At 35.4% G+C, this 13,844-nt stretch overlaps 1 protein-coding gene across 1 annotated transcript; it reads right to left on the bottom strand.

Annotated features, from left to right (window-relative positions):
• LOC109710298 (serine/arginine repetitive matrix protein 1-like) lies at positions 2,203 to 6,375 on the bottom strand. The gene is made up of 6 exons (XM_020232805.1): positions 5,420 to 6,375; positions 5,167 to 5,303; positions 2,898 to 3,006; positions 2,665 to 2,797; positions 2,525 to 2,588; positions 2,203 to 2,293 (listed from the first exon to the last, which is right to left on the bottom strand). The coding sequence occupies exons 1-6, from the start codon at positions 6,140 to 6,142 to the stop codon at positions 2,203 to 2,205; spliced, it is 1,257 nt and encodes a 418-aa protein (XP_020088394.1). The 5' UTR covers positions 6,143 to 6,375.

The following is a 13,844-nucleotide window of genomic DNA, read 5'->3' as shown; positions in this document are numbered from 1 at the left end:
CTCTCTCTCTTTATTGCCATTTGTTTGGGCTCGGAATAGGCTTTAGGTTGGTCTCACGTCTAAACCTTTCACTCTCCATCGTAGTGTGATTAATTAATTATTAAACGATAACAAATTAGAAAAAAAAAAGTAATATTTTTGAGGCATGTCGATTTCAAACCTCTCCCTCTCGTGATTGTTGACTCGTACACATCACGGGGATAAGCTTTACGGTTAAATTCAGTGTACTCTAGCTTCTCCTATCGATCAAATCACACAATTAAAACGATTCACAATAATATCTAAGCAATTCTCTCTCTATATATATACACATATATTATCCTATGTTTTCCAAAGAAAGAAAGAAAAAAAATAAGAAACCATATTATATAAATATTCACTCGAAATTAAGAGTGACATGTTATAAACAAAGAATGAAACCAAGATAATAGATTATCAACAAAACTAATTTTTATATTCACATATAAATATAATTAAGGAGCCGGTTACAAATCACTACTAAATAAATTTGACCATGTTCAGTAATCAATCGGTCCCCAGCGAATATAGGTTGTTTTTTTTTTTTTCTAATACTATTTTTCTTGAATTTTTTGGTGCAGTAAATTAAAGCTCTATTAATTGATTTGACCTGAGAGAAACATAATAATTTATCATATATAACAGAAAATGAATTAAAAAGGCACACATCCAGTATCATCGGTGGATCACTGGTGCCACGTGCATAGATGGTACGTGTTAGATGAGTAGTTGAATTGTCTAATTACTAGAACACAAGTACACAATATCTAAAATTTTTCTTTAAAAAAAAAAAAACTAAAATTTCTTTGAGCCTTCTTAATTGCCAAAAATGTACGATTTTATTGTTTGACAGGAACTTCAATTGACACCTCAATATTCAAAACTATATCACACAATAGGATGGATTAGTAATTAATTAAGAGAGTTCGTATTCTAATTAATTCTTTTTATCAAGGATTTTGTACTACAATTTCCTTTTAATTTAGTTCAATAGGATAAATCATTTCTCATCAACATTTACAGTTAATAAATCTTGCCAATTTGCTGAAAGGAATGCTTAATTAATCTACAAACTAATAGAATTAAGCCAACCCCTTTTGGTTTTAGTATTAGAAAAATTATTAAAAGGAAAAAATTTTAACAAAACTAGTGTATGAAACTTGACTTTCAGATAATTAATCAAGTTGTAAAATTACAATGAATTTTGGATTGTAGGGACAGGAAACCTTAGTGGTTTATAGTAATACAAGCTAGTCAACTTGTTTAGTTGAACTCTATTTCATCTAAAGATAATTAAATTTACCTTATAATGAAATCACCTAAATTACATTAAATTTCACCATTCGTATAGCTTGCAACATATAATGAATTAACTTAATCTTCTTTTAAGGTTATGGTAGCGATTAATTTTCTTTTAACTTTTTGTTATGATTTAGCTTTCAAAATAATGCTATAAAATTGGAAGTACATACATGCTAAGGCTTATCTCTTCCAACAACACATAATAAGTGGATGTCCACACGCAATTTTTTGATATGACTGATGCTCAAAACGTGATCACTAGAATTTGTGAGCCATCTTTTGCGTTACTATAATGAGTGCAATTAATTTCAATATGGAGGACCATTTGGTTATATGAATATCTTTTTCATTATTTTTTTTTTGGACAAGATTTGATCAATGATCACCTAGAGACATTCTATTTTAAAAAGTTGAAATTATTAAGATTCTGCAATAGCTAAAAATTTTTGACACTTGTGCTGTAATTAGGGAAAGACCTAATACTTCTTTTCTAAATATCCTTGCTTCACTCATTGGGTATATATATATAGAGCAGGACTACTGTACTATTAGAAGCATATCAGTCCTTATACTCCTAACTTTCTAACCATCCATCAATTTTGATAGACGATTAGGGAGAGAAAGAAAAAAAATTAAAGCAAAATTTGGTGTCTCAATTTCTCCTCTTTGAATTTCTTCCTAATTTTTTTTCTCTCTCTCATCCTAATTATTCATCAAAACTAATAGTTGGTTAGGAAGTTAAAAGCACAAAGCTCTACTGTACTCCTAATAGCACAGTAGTCCTACTCATTATATTAGTATGTTGTATGTTAGATACTTTCTTTTGTTTAATGAACTATATTAATTATAAAAAAAATATTATCTGTACCTTTAAAANCCAAGCTATTTAGGTGACACTATAGAATACTCAAGCTTATAGGAACACTTCGAGCAGCTTCTCAGAAAATCCAGAATCGGCATCTTGCAGAGATTGCTGTTTCCAAGCAGTCGATAAAGCACAATGAGAAGCCAGAATTTTTATAACAACACTAACGAACATATAGGAAAATTTGTAAGAAATTAAGAAATCGACGGAAAATATAGGAAAAGGTAGTAAATTTAGAAAAAAACAGGCATAACTTGATGAAAGAAGAAGAATTATAAACTAACTGCTGCTAGCTCCAAACGGAAGTGATATTGTCAAAAGATGAGTGTCAGGTTATACCAGTTAACTATCTCATCACGGCCATTTTCCACCACTTGAAGGCGAACGGCAGTCAATTTTGTTCCTAATGCAAAACAAGTTAAATCAGTCAAAATAATAAGAAAGAAAATTGACTAGTATACTTCTGATTAAAAACAAACCTTGTCTACTTGCTTCTATCTCCAGTTCATCAATATGTTCCTTTTTGATCTTTCCTAGGACAGGAAGCAGATGAGAGAAAAGGTAATCGGCATACTTGATTTTAATATTAGTCGCTTGACTGTCTTCTACATCCTGAAGGTTAAATAAAATGCATATCGAGATAAGCCAAAGGTGGCTTCACATATAGTTGATGAGAAGAATAGAAAATGGAAAGATTTAGGGCAAAGCATACCTTACATACATCGTCCTTTTCTCCACGCAGCATGCACTTTTCACAGTTGCAAGAGCCGCGACAAACAGGACAAGACAATTTTATTTCCATTTTAGACATTCCAGAGTACCTAAATCAAACTATTAGTCAGAATAAATGATCTAGAGGAGAATTTAGTTCTGACTCAATACCAACTAAAGTCCTTTAGAGTTGATGTTTGAAGGGATATGAACTATACATCAGATTGCAAAATAGAGACAATACTAAATACAAGAGATTTCAAAAGCTAAAAGAAACAAAACCTATGTTATCATAGTACAACCTTAATCATGCAGTTGAAGGCCAAATGTTACTACGAATGGGATACAACATGGTATGTGGTACAGGTTAGGTGATGCAATACACTAAGTTTCTCAGGAATGTGGCAAAAGGAGAGTAGGGCAAGTCATATCATTAATCTGACATGTGGTTCATTTTGGAATATTAATATCGATTGGCATCTAAAAAAATCATAAACTTACTCTTTGTTACCGTACACCGTTTCTTGTTTTTAAGGCCAGGGGTATAATTCTGTTGTATTACTCTATTTTGCATTTAAGGAAACCTAACAAATCAGATCGAGAAAACCTAAATATTTTTTCTAAGATAGTTGGTTCGCCACTTTTTGCGATCCATATCAGGAACCTACCATGAATCGGAACGTGCAATCTGTATCGCAGTTGGAGGAGTGGTCTGCGTTCCCGAAAACACTGGTTGAAGCTAATATTAGGTAAAACTTGGACTAGCTTAATGCTAAAATCATAAGTCAGTCTATGGAAAAACATATTCACGAGTATTCAGAAGTAGTATTTGATGATGTCAACAGCTTCACATCAACTAGATCCTGGTATGAAAGGCAATCACAACAATGCAGATCGATTTAGGTCAACAAAGCCAACTCTTAGATGTCTATACATACAATGTTAGTATATTATTTTCTCCGCAACTCTTAGTTGTCTATACATGGGATAATGGCAATAGCAAGTATACTGCCTTGTATTGGAGTTGGTTGGTAACAGCTCACGTTATGCCCATGCTTCAATAGGCTAGCTATGGATCTGTTTGGCCGGCTTTTGCTTCTTCTTTTAGCAGTAGTAAACTTTGATAGAACTTATGTCAAAGAAGAAAATTTGGAGATTCTAAAGCAGCGAAAAGCACAAATAAGGTTCTAAGATTAAAAAACAAAAACTCCAGTATGTGCTAAAGGCATATTAATTTAGTGTTTCTCCTAAAAACAAGGGCAGAGCTATGTGAGCGACAGATTGCCATGCCTATCCTAATATATTAATTCTTAATTGGCTACAATCTTGTGGGCCAAGTCAACTTTTTAAGTGAGTAAAATAAGAGGGCTTAGAACAGTTTTTTTTTCTTTTTTTTTCTTTTTTTCCAAGGACAATTTCCTGCAAGCAAACAGGGTTCACAATGTGGATCTGAGTCGTGCTTCAAAGCATCAGATATTGTTATCCTGATTCTATGTAAGTGAAGTAGAGACTGGGGAGTGTTTGGAGTGGTGCAATTGTAATTCAACCACAAACCAAGTTTTGCCATCGATAATGGCAATGCTGAGAAGAACAGCCACCAAACTAAAGGCTAAATTCCTTGAAACTCTTCTCAGCCACCAAACTAAAGGCTAAATTCCTTGAAACTCTTCTCAGCCACCAAACTAAAGGCCAAATTCCTTGAAACAGCTTCCCCTTAGAAAGATCCAAAATCACATCTAAGTGGAGAAAAATCAATACACTGTGGAAAGGTGGATCTTGTTTGCATCGTCATGTTTGATGGTGGAGCTAATGTTTCTAATCTCACTAAACATGACTTGCAACCCAATTTCAGTTGCATCAATAAAAAACATGCCCTTGCTAGGTTGAATTGGCAGTCAATAATGACGAACAAAGAGCTGTTTCCAGAAATGCTCATAGCCACAATCACAATGTTTCAATATGTAATCATTGTTTAAAATGAAAGAAAGTGGTTAAAAACATCAAAATGTCATTTTTCAGTATTCCTCGTCCAAAACCAATCAAGCTTGAAGCTTATCAACCATCACAAATTTATCTACAAGCATCGAACATGTGAATGGTGTGCCTTTGTTCATCTCCAACAGCAAATGGCTGACTTTTTGTCGGTACTAAAATTGAAACTTGACCATGATTTTGACATAAACAAGAAGAGCAAACAAAGATGTGAAGCTCGATATGTTGATGAAAACACTGGAGAGTGAAAATTCAATAAATTCAGAAGCAAAGCCAACCATTTCTTAATGCAGCTCGAGCAGAAGAACTCCTTCCGGCAACTCTTACACCGAAAAATGCGCGCCATCTTACTCTTCCCGCACCTGTGGCAAGTCCTTATGCGGTCCTTCTTCAATCTTTTGCCACCAGGAAAAATCTATTCCGCCGAGAAAGTAACAAGATTTACCAAAGATCAAGAATTTTTAAAGAGTAATAATACTTAAAAATATTAAAATAACAACCAGTGAAATGGAGAAGAGGGAATAAACAAACTTTCACTGTTGCCACGGGGACCGGCTCGACATTCTTGGACCGGATGGGCCTCTTCACGAGCAACCCCGGCTCAAACCCTAGCTTACGATCGAGCGGCGGCCCGGACGGACGTTCGTGGACCGGACTCGTCGACGAGATGACCATCACGCCGTTCGGGAGGTCCCGCGTCACCTTCGCCTCCGGCGTCGCCGCCTCCTCCGCCGCCTCGGACGTCATCCGCCTCTTCTTCCCCTCCTTCCTCTCCTCATGCCGCTGCGTCGCCGCCTCCTCCGCCGCAGGATGCTCCTCGCTCCTCCTCCGCCGCTTCCTTGGCGCCGGATCGAGCGGCTCGTGCTCCGGCGACGGCGGCGGCTGAGCGGAGTTCCGGCGGATCCGGCGGTCGTGGTGCTCACAGAAGCTGAGGCCAGGGAGGGCGCGCGCCGAGCAGCGCCACCGCCGGCCGTCGGTCCTCCGGCAGCGGAGTTGGTCGTCGGGAACCTCAGGCTCCGGTGGATCTGGCGGAGGCGGCGGTGGAGGCGGCGGCGGAGCGCGACGGGGAGCGCGGCGGGGCTTCGGGGGCTTGCGCTTGGACTGAACGTGGAGGGAGAGACGGTGGTGGTGCTCGCAGAAGGAGATCCCGGGGAGGGCGCGCTCTGGGCACCGCCATTGGCGGCCGTCGGCCCTGCGGCACCGGAGATCGTCCGGCACCGGCGGATCGCCGGAGGGTAAGCGCCGCCGCGGCATCGCCGGAGCCGCGCTCTCGCCTAGGTAGAGGGGATCGAAGAGAGAAGTGGTGGTGAGGGTTAGGGTTTTGGGAAAGGGCAAGGAGACGAAGAAGGGGGCAGGGACAGAGAAAGGGGAGGAGGCGCAGGGGAGGCGAGCGTGGATTCCGGTGTAACCGTGATATACCACGTGAGGACGCTGCAAAGGCCGTCCCGTCCCACAAGACAACAAGTGGGACCCACGTGTCAGTGTAAGTAGTAACCGGGAAGGTTAATTAGGCGCCTTCGTACGAAAGCAAATTGCGTGGACCGTGTCTGCCGTGTCACTACTGCACCGAGATGGTTACAATTGAGGGCTTGATGCAAGCAAATGTAGTTCACATTGCACCGTTCAGGGGTCCAGCTCTGGTATTTATTGCAGAAAAGGCGTCGCTACGTGGACCCGGTCTACCATGCACTTGTGAACTGGATCAATTTTCTCAGCGACAAGTCGACAACCCCATCCGCATTGAGTTAGTTACAAACTAATCACATATTATAATTATAATATTATTATATTTGATAAAATAAGGTCTAGAGTTCATTAAAAAAAAAAAAAATTTGAGAGTTATAGATTACTGGAATATTTTGTTCCTTCTCTGCAGCACTAGTTTTTTTTTTTCACCTGTGATCTAATTTTTTATGGTATTTATATTATAAAGACGATACCAAACCAAACCATCTTTTCTTCTCTAGACGGTAAAAATAGCTAGCACAGAACTTGTGATTTCTAATTTGATTAACAAGACTTTTTCTAATCTAAATTAGATGATGAGACGAGTCCCTCTTAATTTTTTAAGCTGATCATTAGTTTTAGCACTAGTATTGTGCATGTATTTTCTTGCTTGCCAGGCTACACTGCTTTCATTTTAAGATTAATCATCCTTTTATACTATATTCACTTATTTTAGCTTGAGAATGCTCTTTGAATTCAAAAAAAGAAAGATCCAGATGAAATATATCTTTCAGTGGGTCTTAAAACGAGGCCTTCTTGATAAAGGGGTTAGCAAACTATAGTGGTAACCACGTAAAGCCAACGCGATTTAGTTTGGATATATCCTATCCTGATCGGATCAGATTTCAATTAAAATCTGTTTGATTTGATTTGTGTAGGTCCTAGACTAGTCTGATAAGATTCAATAAATTCGTTGGGATCAAGTCGAGCTAGACTCGAATTAGACATCAAAGCTCGGTCCAATCAATCTAAAAAAGATGCCAAACAATTGAACATTGCTTTTGAGAGTCAAAAAGCGTGACATGGACGCATAAATTCCTTTTTATATAGCTAATAAAGTACTCTTATGATTAACTTCGAGTGGAGTGTGTAAATTTTGGATCTCTTTCATATGTTGGTCAAAAGCATCTCTAGCCACTATCTTGAGTATTATTATATATATAAAGTCCGGCTACTATGCGATCGGTAGCACGGAGCGCTCCGTGCTACCAAGTTGTTTTCGATGATTCGGCTTCCAAATCGACGATCGGCTCCATTAGACTTGATCTACACTATTGAAAGTATTTGAAACTAAATTTCAGATTTTTTCGATATCATTTGACTAGTGATCAAAAGATTTCAAAATTGACAATTTTAATAGCCGATGTGGTGTATTTGTGAGTTTAACGGTGTAAAACAATCCAAATGCGATGAAAATTTTATAGAAATTTTTTTTCACTATTTAGAGTAAGATCAGTATATATGATCTTGAATTTAAATCTTTTATCATCATTTTTTGTGAGATTTTTATTTTCAGCCGTTCAATTTTAGACTACTTGTTTGATAGATAAATGATATCGAACAATTATAAAATTTAGTTTCTAAATACTTTTAATAGTGTAGATAAAGTCTAACGGAGCCGATCGTCGATTTGGAAGCCGCATTATCGAAAACAACTTGGTAGCACGGAGCCCTCCGTGCTACCGATAGTATAGTAGCCTAGTTCTATATATATATATATATATATATATATAGAGAGAGAGAGAGAGAGAGAGAGAGAGAGAGAGAGAGAGAGTTGAGCTAGAATACTATCGGTAGTAAACGAGCCGTTTTACTACCGATTTGTTTTCAATTATAGAGCTTCCAAATTGACGATCGGCTCCGTTAAATATGATCTAAACCATTTAAACTACATAGAAATCAAATTTCACGCACTTTCGATATTGTTCTTTTATCCATCAAGTGAACAGAAAAATGAATGGCTGAAAATGAATACTCTTTAAAAAATGATGATACGAGTCTTGAAATCAAGATAAAGAGTATAGATCTTGTTTTAAATAGTTTAAAGAATTTTCTAACAAAAATTCAATTGATTTGGATATCTTTACGCCGTTAAACGAGAAAACGCCTCTTATCGACCATTAAAATTATAAATTTTGAAACCCTTTGATCCTTAGGCAAATGATGTCGAAAAGATTTGAAATTTAATTTCTAAACACTTCAAGTGGTATAGATCATGTTCAACGGAGTCGATTATGAGTATACTCTTATGAGTATAAAGCCTCTTATACTCATAAGTTTTTGGTCGTTAGATCTACCCTTTAATCATTTTCACCCGTTATATTATACTATTTAACCAACTACCCACTCAACCCTAGGGGATCCACTATCAACCTAACCGCAACCACTCTTATCCTAATCACACATTTTTTCATCCGAACGGTCGAAAACTTATGAGTACAAAGGGCTCTATACTTATATGAGTATAGTAGCGCTAGCCTATATATATATATATATATATATATATAGATAGAGAGAGAGAGAGAGAGAGAGAGAGAGAGAGAGAGAGAGAGCTTGGCTCATATGCTTTCGAAAGAACGGAGGCCTTCGTATTTATAAATTATTTTCGATAAAGGGACATCCATTCGGCGATCGGTTCCATTAGACATGATCTACGCTATTGTAACTATTTAGAAATCAAATTTCATAATTTTTTGACTTCGTTTGCTTAGTAAACGAATAACCTCAAAATGAACGGCTGAAAATAAAAAAAACTCAAAAAAAAGTAATAAAGGACTCAAATTTCAAATCGAAAATATTGTTCTTTCCCTTAATGTTAAGTAGAATTTTCTATTAAATTTTAATGTAATTTGGATACTTCTATACCGTTGAACTTAAAAACGTGCCACATCGGCCGTTAAAATAATCATTTTTGAGACCCTATGATCGCATGGTAAATAATGTCGAAAAATTATGAAATTTGGTTTCTAGATAATTTCAATAACGTAGATTATGCTTAATGGAGCCGATCGCCGAATCGAATGTCCGATCATAAAAAACAACTTACAAGTACAGATGCCTTCATACTTTCGAAAGTACGGAAGACGTACTCTATATATATATATATATATATATATATAAAACTAGGCTGGAATACTATTAATAGCACCGGTGACTTGATAGCACCAAATGTTTCGTGCTATTGATAATATCCCAGCCGGACTCTCTCTCTCTCTCTCTCTATATATATATATAGAGTTGAGCTGTAATACTGTCGGTAGCAAACCGGCTCTATTGCCAACCGTTTGTTTTCGCTGATGGAGCCTTCAAATCGACGATCGACACCATTGAACATGATCTATACCATTTGAAGTATCTAGAAACCAAATTTCAAATCTTTTCGACATCATTGACCTAATGATCAAAGGGTTTCAAAATTTGTAATTTTAATGGTAGATATAAGGCGTTTTCTCGTTTAACGGTGTAAAGCTATCCAAATCAATTGAATTTTGGTTAGAAAATTCTTTAAACTATTTAGAACAAGATCTATACTCTCGATCTTGATTATAAAATTTCTATCATCACTTTTTAGAGGATATTCATTTTTAGCCGTTCATTTTTACGCTCATTTGATGGATAAGAGAACAATATCGAATAAGCATGAAATTTGATTTTTTAATATTTCAAGTGGTATTGATCATTTTCAACGGTACCGATCGTCGATTTGGAGGCTCCATCATCGAAAACAAATGGGTGGCAACGGAGTTCATTTGCTACTGATAGTATTCTAGCTCAACTCTCTCTCTCTCTCTCTCTCTATATATATAGTCCGGCTACTATATATACTCTTATGAAAATAGTCCCTTTTGTACTCATAAAGTGAAATAATAACTGTAATAAAGTGAAAAGTGAAATAAAATGGATATAAGATATAACCGATAATATTTTCAATTACATACAGCTCTAATTATACTAATTTATAACCACATTCATCAACAAAATAGACCGTAAGCGAAAAGTATACAGATAATAAATATAACAATAATAACTGTAATAATAATAAAGCAAAGCATTACTCGTGATCAGTCATCACATCAGCAAACCGCATTTAAGAATTATCTAAGACACGACGATGAAACAAAATTAATAAAAATAAAAGCAAAGCATTATTGATCATCAGCGTTATGTAGATGAGAACCCAAACGCATTTGTTAAACCTAAAAAATAATTTTAAAAAAAGAATTAATCCTTATTCAAACAATCTCATCGTCTCGCTTCCCACGTGCGAAGGGGAGGACGTGCAACCTAACGAAACCAACATTTACGAACTCTCCTCTCCCACCATCCGCACGTGTGTACGTGACGCATCACCAACAACGCCAGGCCCGAGCAAAACATTTTAGATTATACTCAGATTCATTAAAGGGCATGATATATTGTGGTTCATAATTGAAATGAAATAAAAATAAGAAATAAAAATATATTGTATTGAAATGAAAAACGGAATAACAAATCATTTAATTAATTAGGAGATATAGAGGTTTTAAAGAGAGTTTTGATTTAGAAAGAAAAAAATAACGAAGTTAGAAGAGGAGCAGGTGGTGTTTGCAAAGGAGGATCAATTCAGATTCTAAAGTAAGAATCAAAATTCGATTTTTATAAAACTAAATAATAAGTATTGATCAGAATCAAGTTCAAGTTCTAGAATTTAATTTAATGTAGATGAATCATCCTCTTCTATAGAATTAGTAGGGCTGGCAAACGAGCGAGCCGGCTCGCGTTCGACTCGTGTTCGGCTTGATATTCGGCTCGCTCGAGCTCGACTCGAAATTAAATGAGCCGAGCTTGAACAAAATAAAAGGCTCGAAATTCATTTCAAAGGCGAGCTAGGAGATTAATCGGGCTCGTTCGAATTAGCTCGAAAATTCGCAATAATATATATATATATATAAGATATTTTAATTATAATAGGCTCTTTAATTTACATTTGAGCTTGGCCTACTAAAATAAACTCCCAATAAGTACAACCTGTGCAATTGACCGAACTCTAGAATTTAGCATTAATTGACTCTCTCTTTCATGACTTTTGCTCGTTGCACATAACCCTAAAACATAATAGCGATTCAAATTTTACAAATTCTAATTGTTTCCCCGCTCCTCTCTCTCTCTCTCTCTCTCTGCTCTCATCATCCATCATTTAGATTAAATTTGGATTTAGGAATAATTCCCGATACAATATAATACTATCAAATTCATTTCTATATTTTAAATTCGTTGAAAAACTTGGCTTAAAAAAAACGAATCGCTCGTATAAAATATAAAATAGAAGATATAAATATATAAAATAATTTTATTAAAATAAAATATAAGTTTTTTTTTTTTATTCATATTTCAATATTCGGCAATAATTCGCGATTATTAAGCGAATAATTCGGCTGGGCCAAAAATTCGCAATAATTCTCGTTTCCTTTTCGAAAAATTCGTAAACGGATCCGTTTAATTGGATGCAATAATTCGCGAATAGATTCCACGAATTTTAAAACTAGGCTCAAGACCCTCACCTCACGTCAGGCAGTCACCCTCCAGCCAACATTTTTGCGCAATTATTTTGTATTTTGAACTATTGGACATTGTTTGCGCATCACAATTGTTGTCAATGTTCTTAATAAATGATTAAACTATGATTATATAATGTCGAGAATTTCAATCGGCTCGTTAGACTCGAGCTCGGGCCTCGACTCGAAATTAGGTCCGCTCGAGCTCGGCTCTCGAATTAATTTCAAGCTGAGCTTGAGCCTAGATTTAGGCTCCGAAATTTAATGTTCAAGCGGAAGTTTGAGCGTCTGACAAAGCTCGCTCGAGCCTCAGTCGTTTTCCACCCTAAGAATTAGAGAATACCATGAATTTGTCGTCCCCTTTTCATTTAATTAATTAGGAATATAGAATTTAATAACTATCGGATCGGATTACAACGATATTAAAGTTCGTTGTCACGTAAACAAGTGTGGCGAGGGCAAACCTCGTTCTACACGAAATTTTTACGCCAGCCAAACGTGTGGTAAATGGTTTGGTGAGTTAGTAGCCCAAGATTTTAAGTTCGAATTCTAGTGATTCACTATTTCTAGTTTAAGTTTAGTTTTAATGAAAATAATTAAAGCGGAACGAAACGGGTAACGTGTCTACCTCATCTCTCACAAAGAAAAAAAAGAAAAAACATAAATTAGAAAAGAAAAAAATAGTGTGTTGCAGAGAGAAATTAAGGAGGGGAGCGATGGAAAGTACCTGATGGAACGTTCTTTGTCGTACACATGTGTCGAGAGCCATGAATTAAGCGCGAAGGAGGAGGAGAGGTAGGAGGAGATTGAGCTTCCGCGTTAAAGCCGAGGAGAAGGATAAATAATTATTATGGAAAACGATTGTGTTGTCATTACATGCAGTTTATTCATTGTCGGTAATTATGCCACATTCTTCTTAATTAATTTGAAACATTTTTGCATGATTTTAATTATATATATATATTATATATAGTATATATATAATATATTTATATATGAGTAGGGCTAGAATACTTTTCAAATTATCACCCAAGTATACTTGTGATGTTTTTAGCATTGGATCTCTTTTGATTACTATAGGTACTTGATCACACTATTCCACTACCACCACCTACCCACCATCATCTCAACCTCACATCTCTTCCATCCAAGGCTAAAAACACACAAGTATCACTTGGGTGATACTTAGTATTCTAGCTCTTACTATATTATTATATATATATATATATATATATATATATATAATATATATATATATACACACACACACACGCCCACACACATCAAATCGTGCCTCTAAAAAAATGTGGAAAATCTATAAGAATTTCTTGGAAGCGTGTCAACCAAAAGAGACAGCGTACAATCCCTTCAGTAAAGGGTTGTTTGATTCGACATAAACTGTAGAAAAAAAAAAATTCAACAAAAACAAAAGTTTTAGAGAAAAATAAACTTTACACTTTCTAGTATTTGATTTGTAAAAAAAAAAAATGTTTTTTTCATTACAATTGTTGTTGAAAAAAAAATTATAAATAAAAATTATTTTATATATATATATATTCTTTTTTATATATTATATATATTAGCTAATATATAATAGTTATCATATTACATATATTACTATTATAATTTATATTTATAAATAAAATATTATATAATATTATTATTTATATTAAAAATAAAACATTATTTCTCGATATATATAAATAAAACTGATGAAAAGATAAAAATAAAACAATATAACACTAATTTGATACACTTTAAATCACAGGATACTAAAGTGAAAAAATATGAAACTACAGAAGTGGTATTTAAAATTTATCTTTATATATATATATATATAGAGAGAGAGAGAGAGAGAGAGAGAGAGAGAGAGAGAGTACTATGCTATCGGAAGCACGGAGCATTCCGTGCTTCCA

Source organism: Ananas comosus, linkage group 5 (genome assembly GCF_001540865.1).
Source record: "Ananas comosus cultivar F153 linkage group 5, ASM154086v1, whole genome shotgun sequence".
NCBI lineage: Eukaryota > Viridiplantae > Streptophyta > Magnoliopsida > Poales > Bromeliaceae > Ananas > Ananas comosus.
The sequence above is the reverse complement of the archived record's forward strand: the minus strand, read 5'-3'. Positions and strand labels throughout refer to the sequence as shown.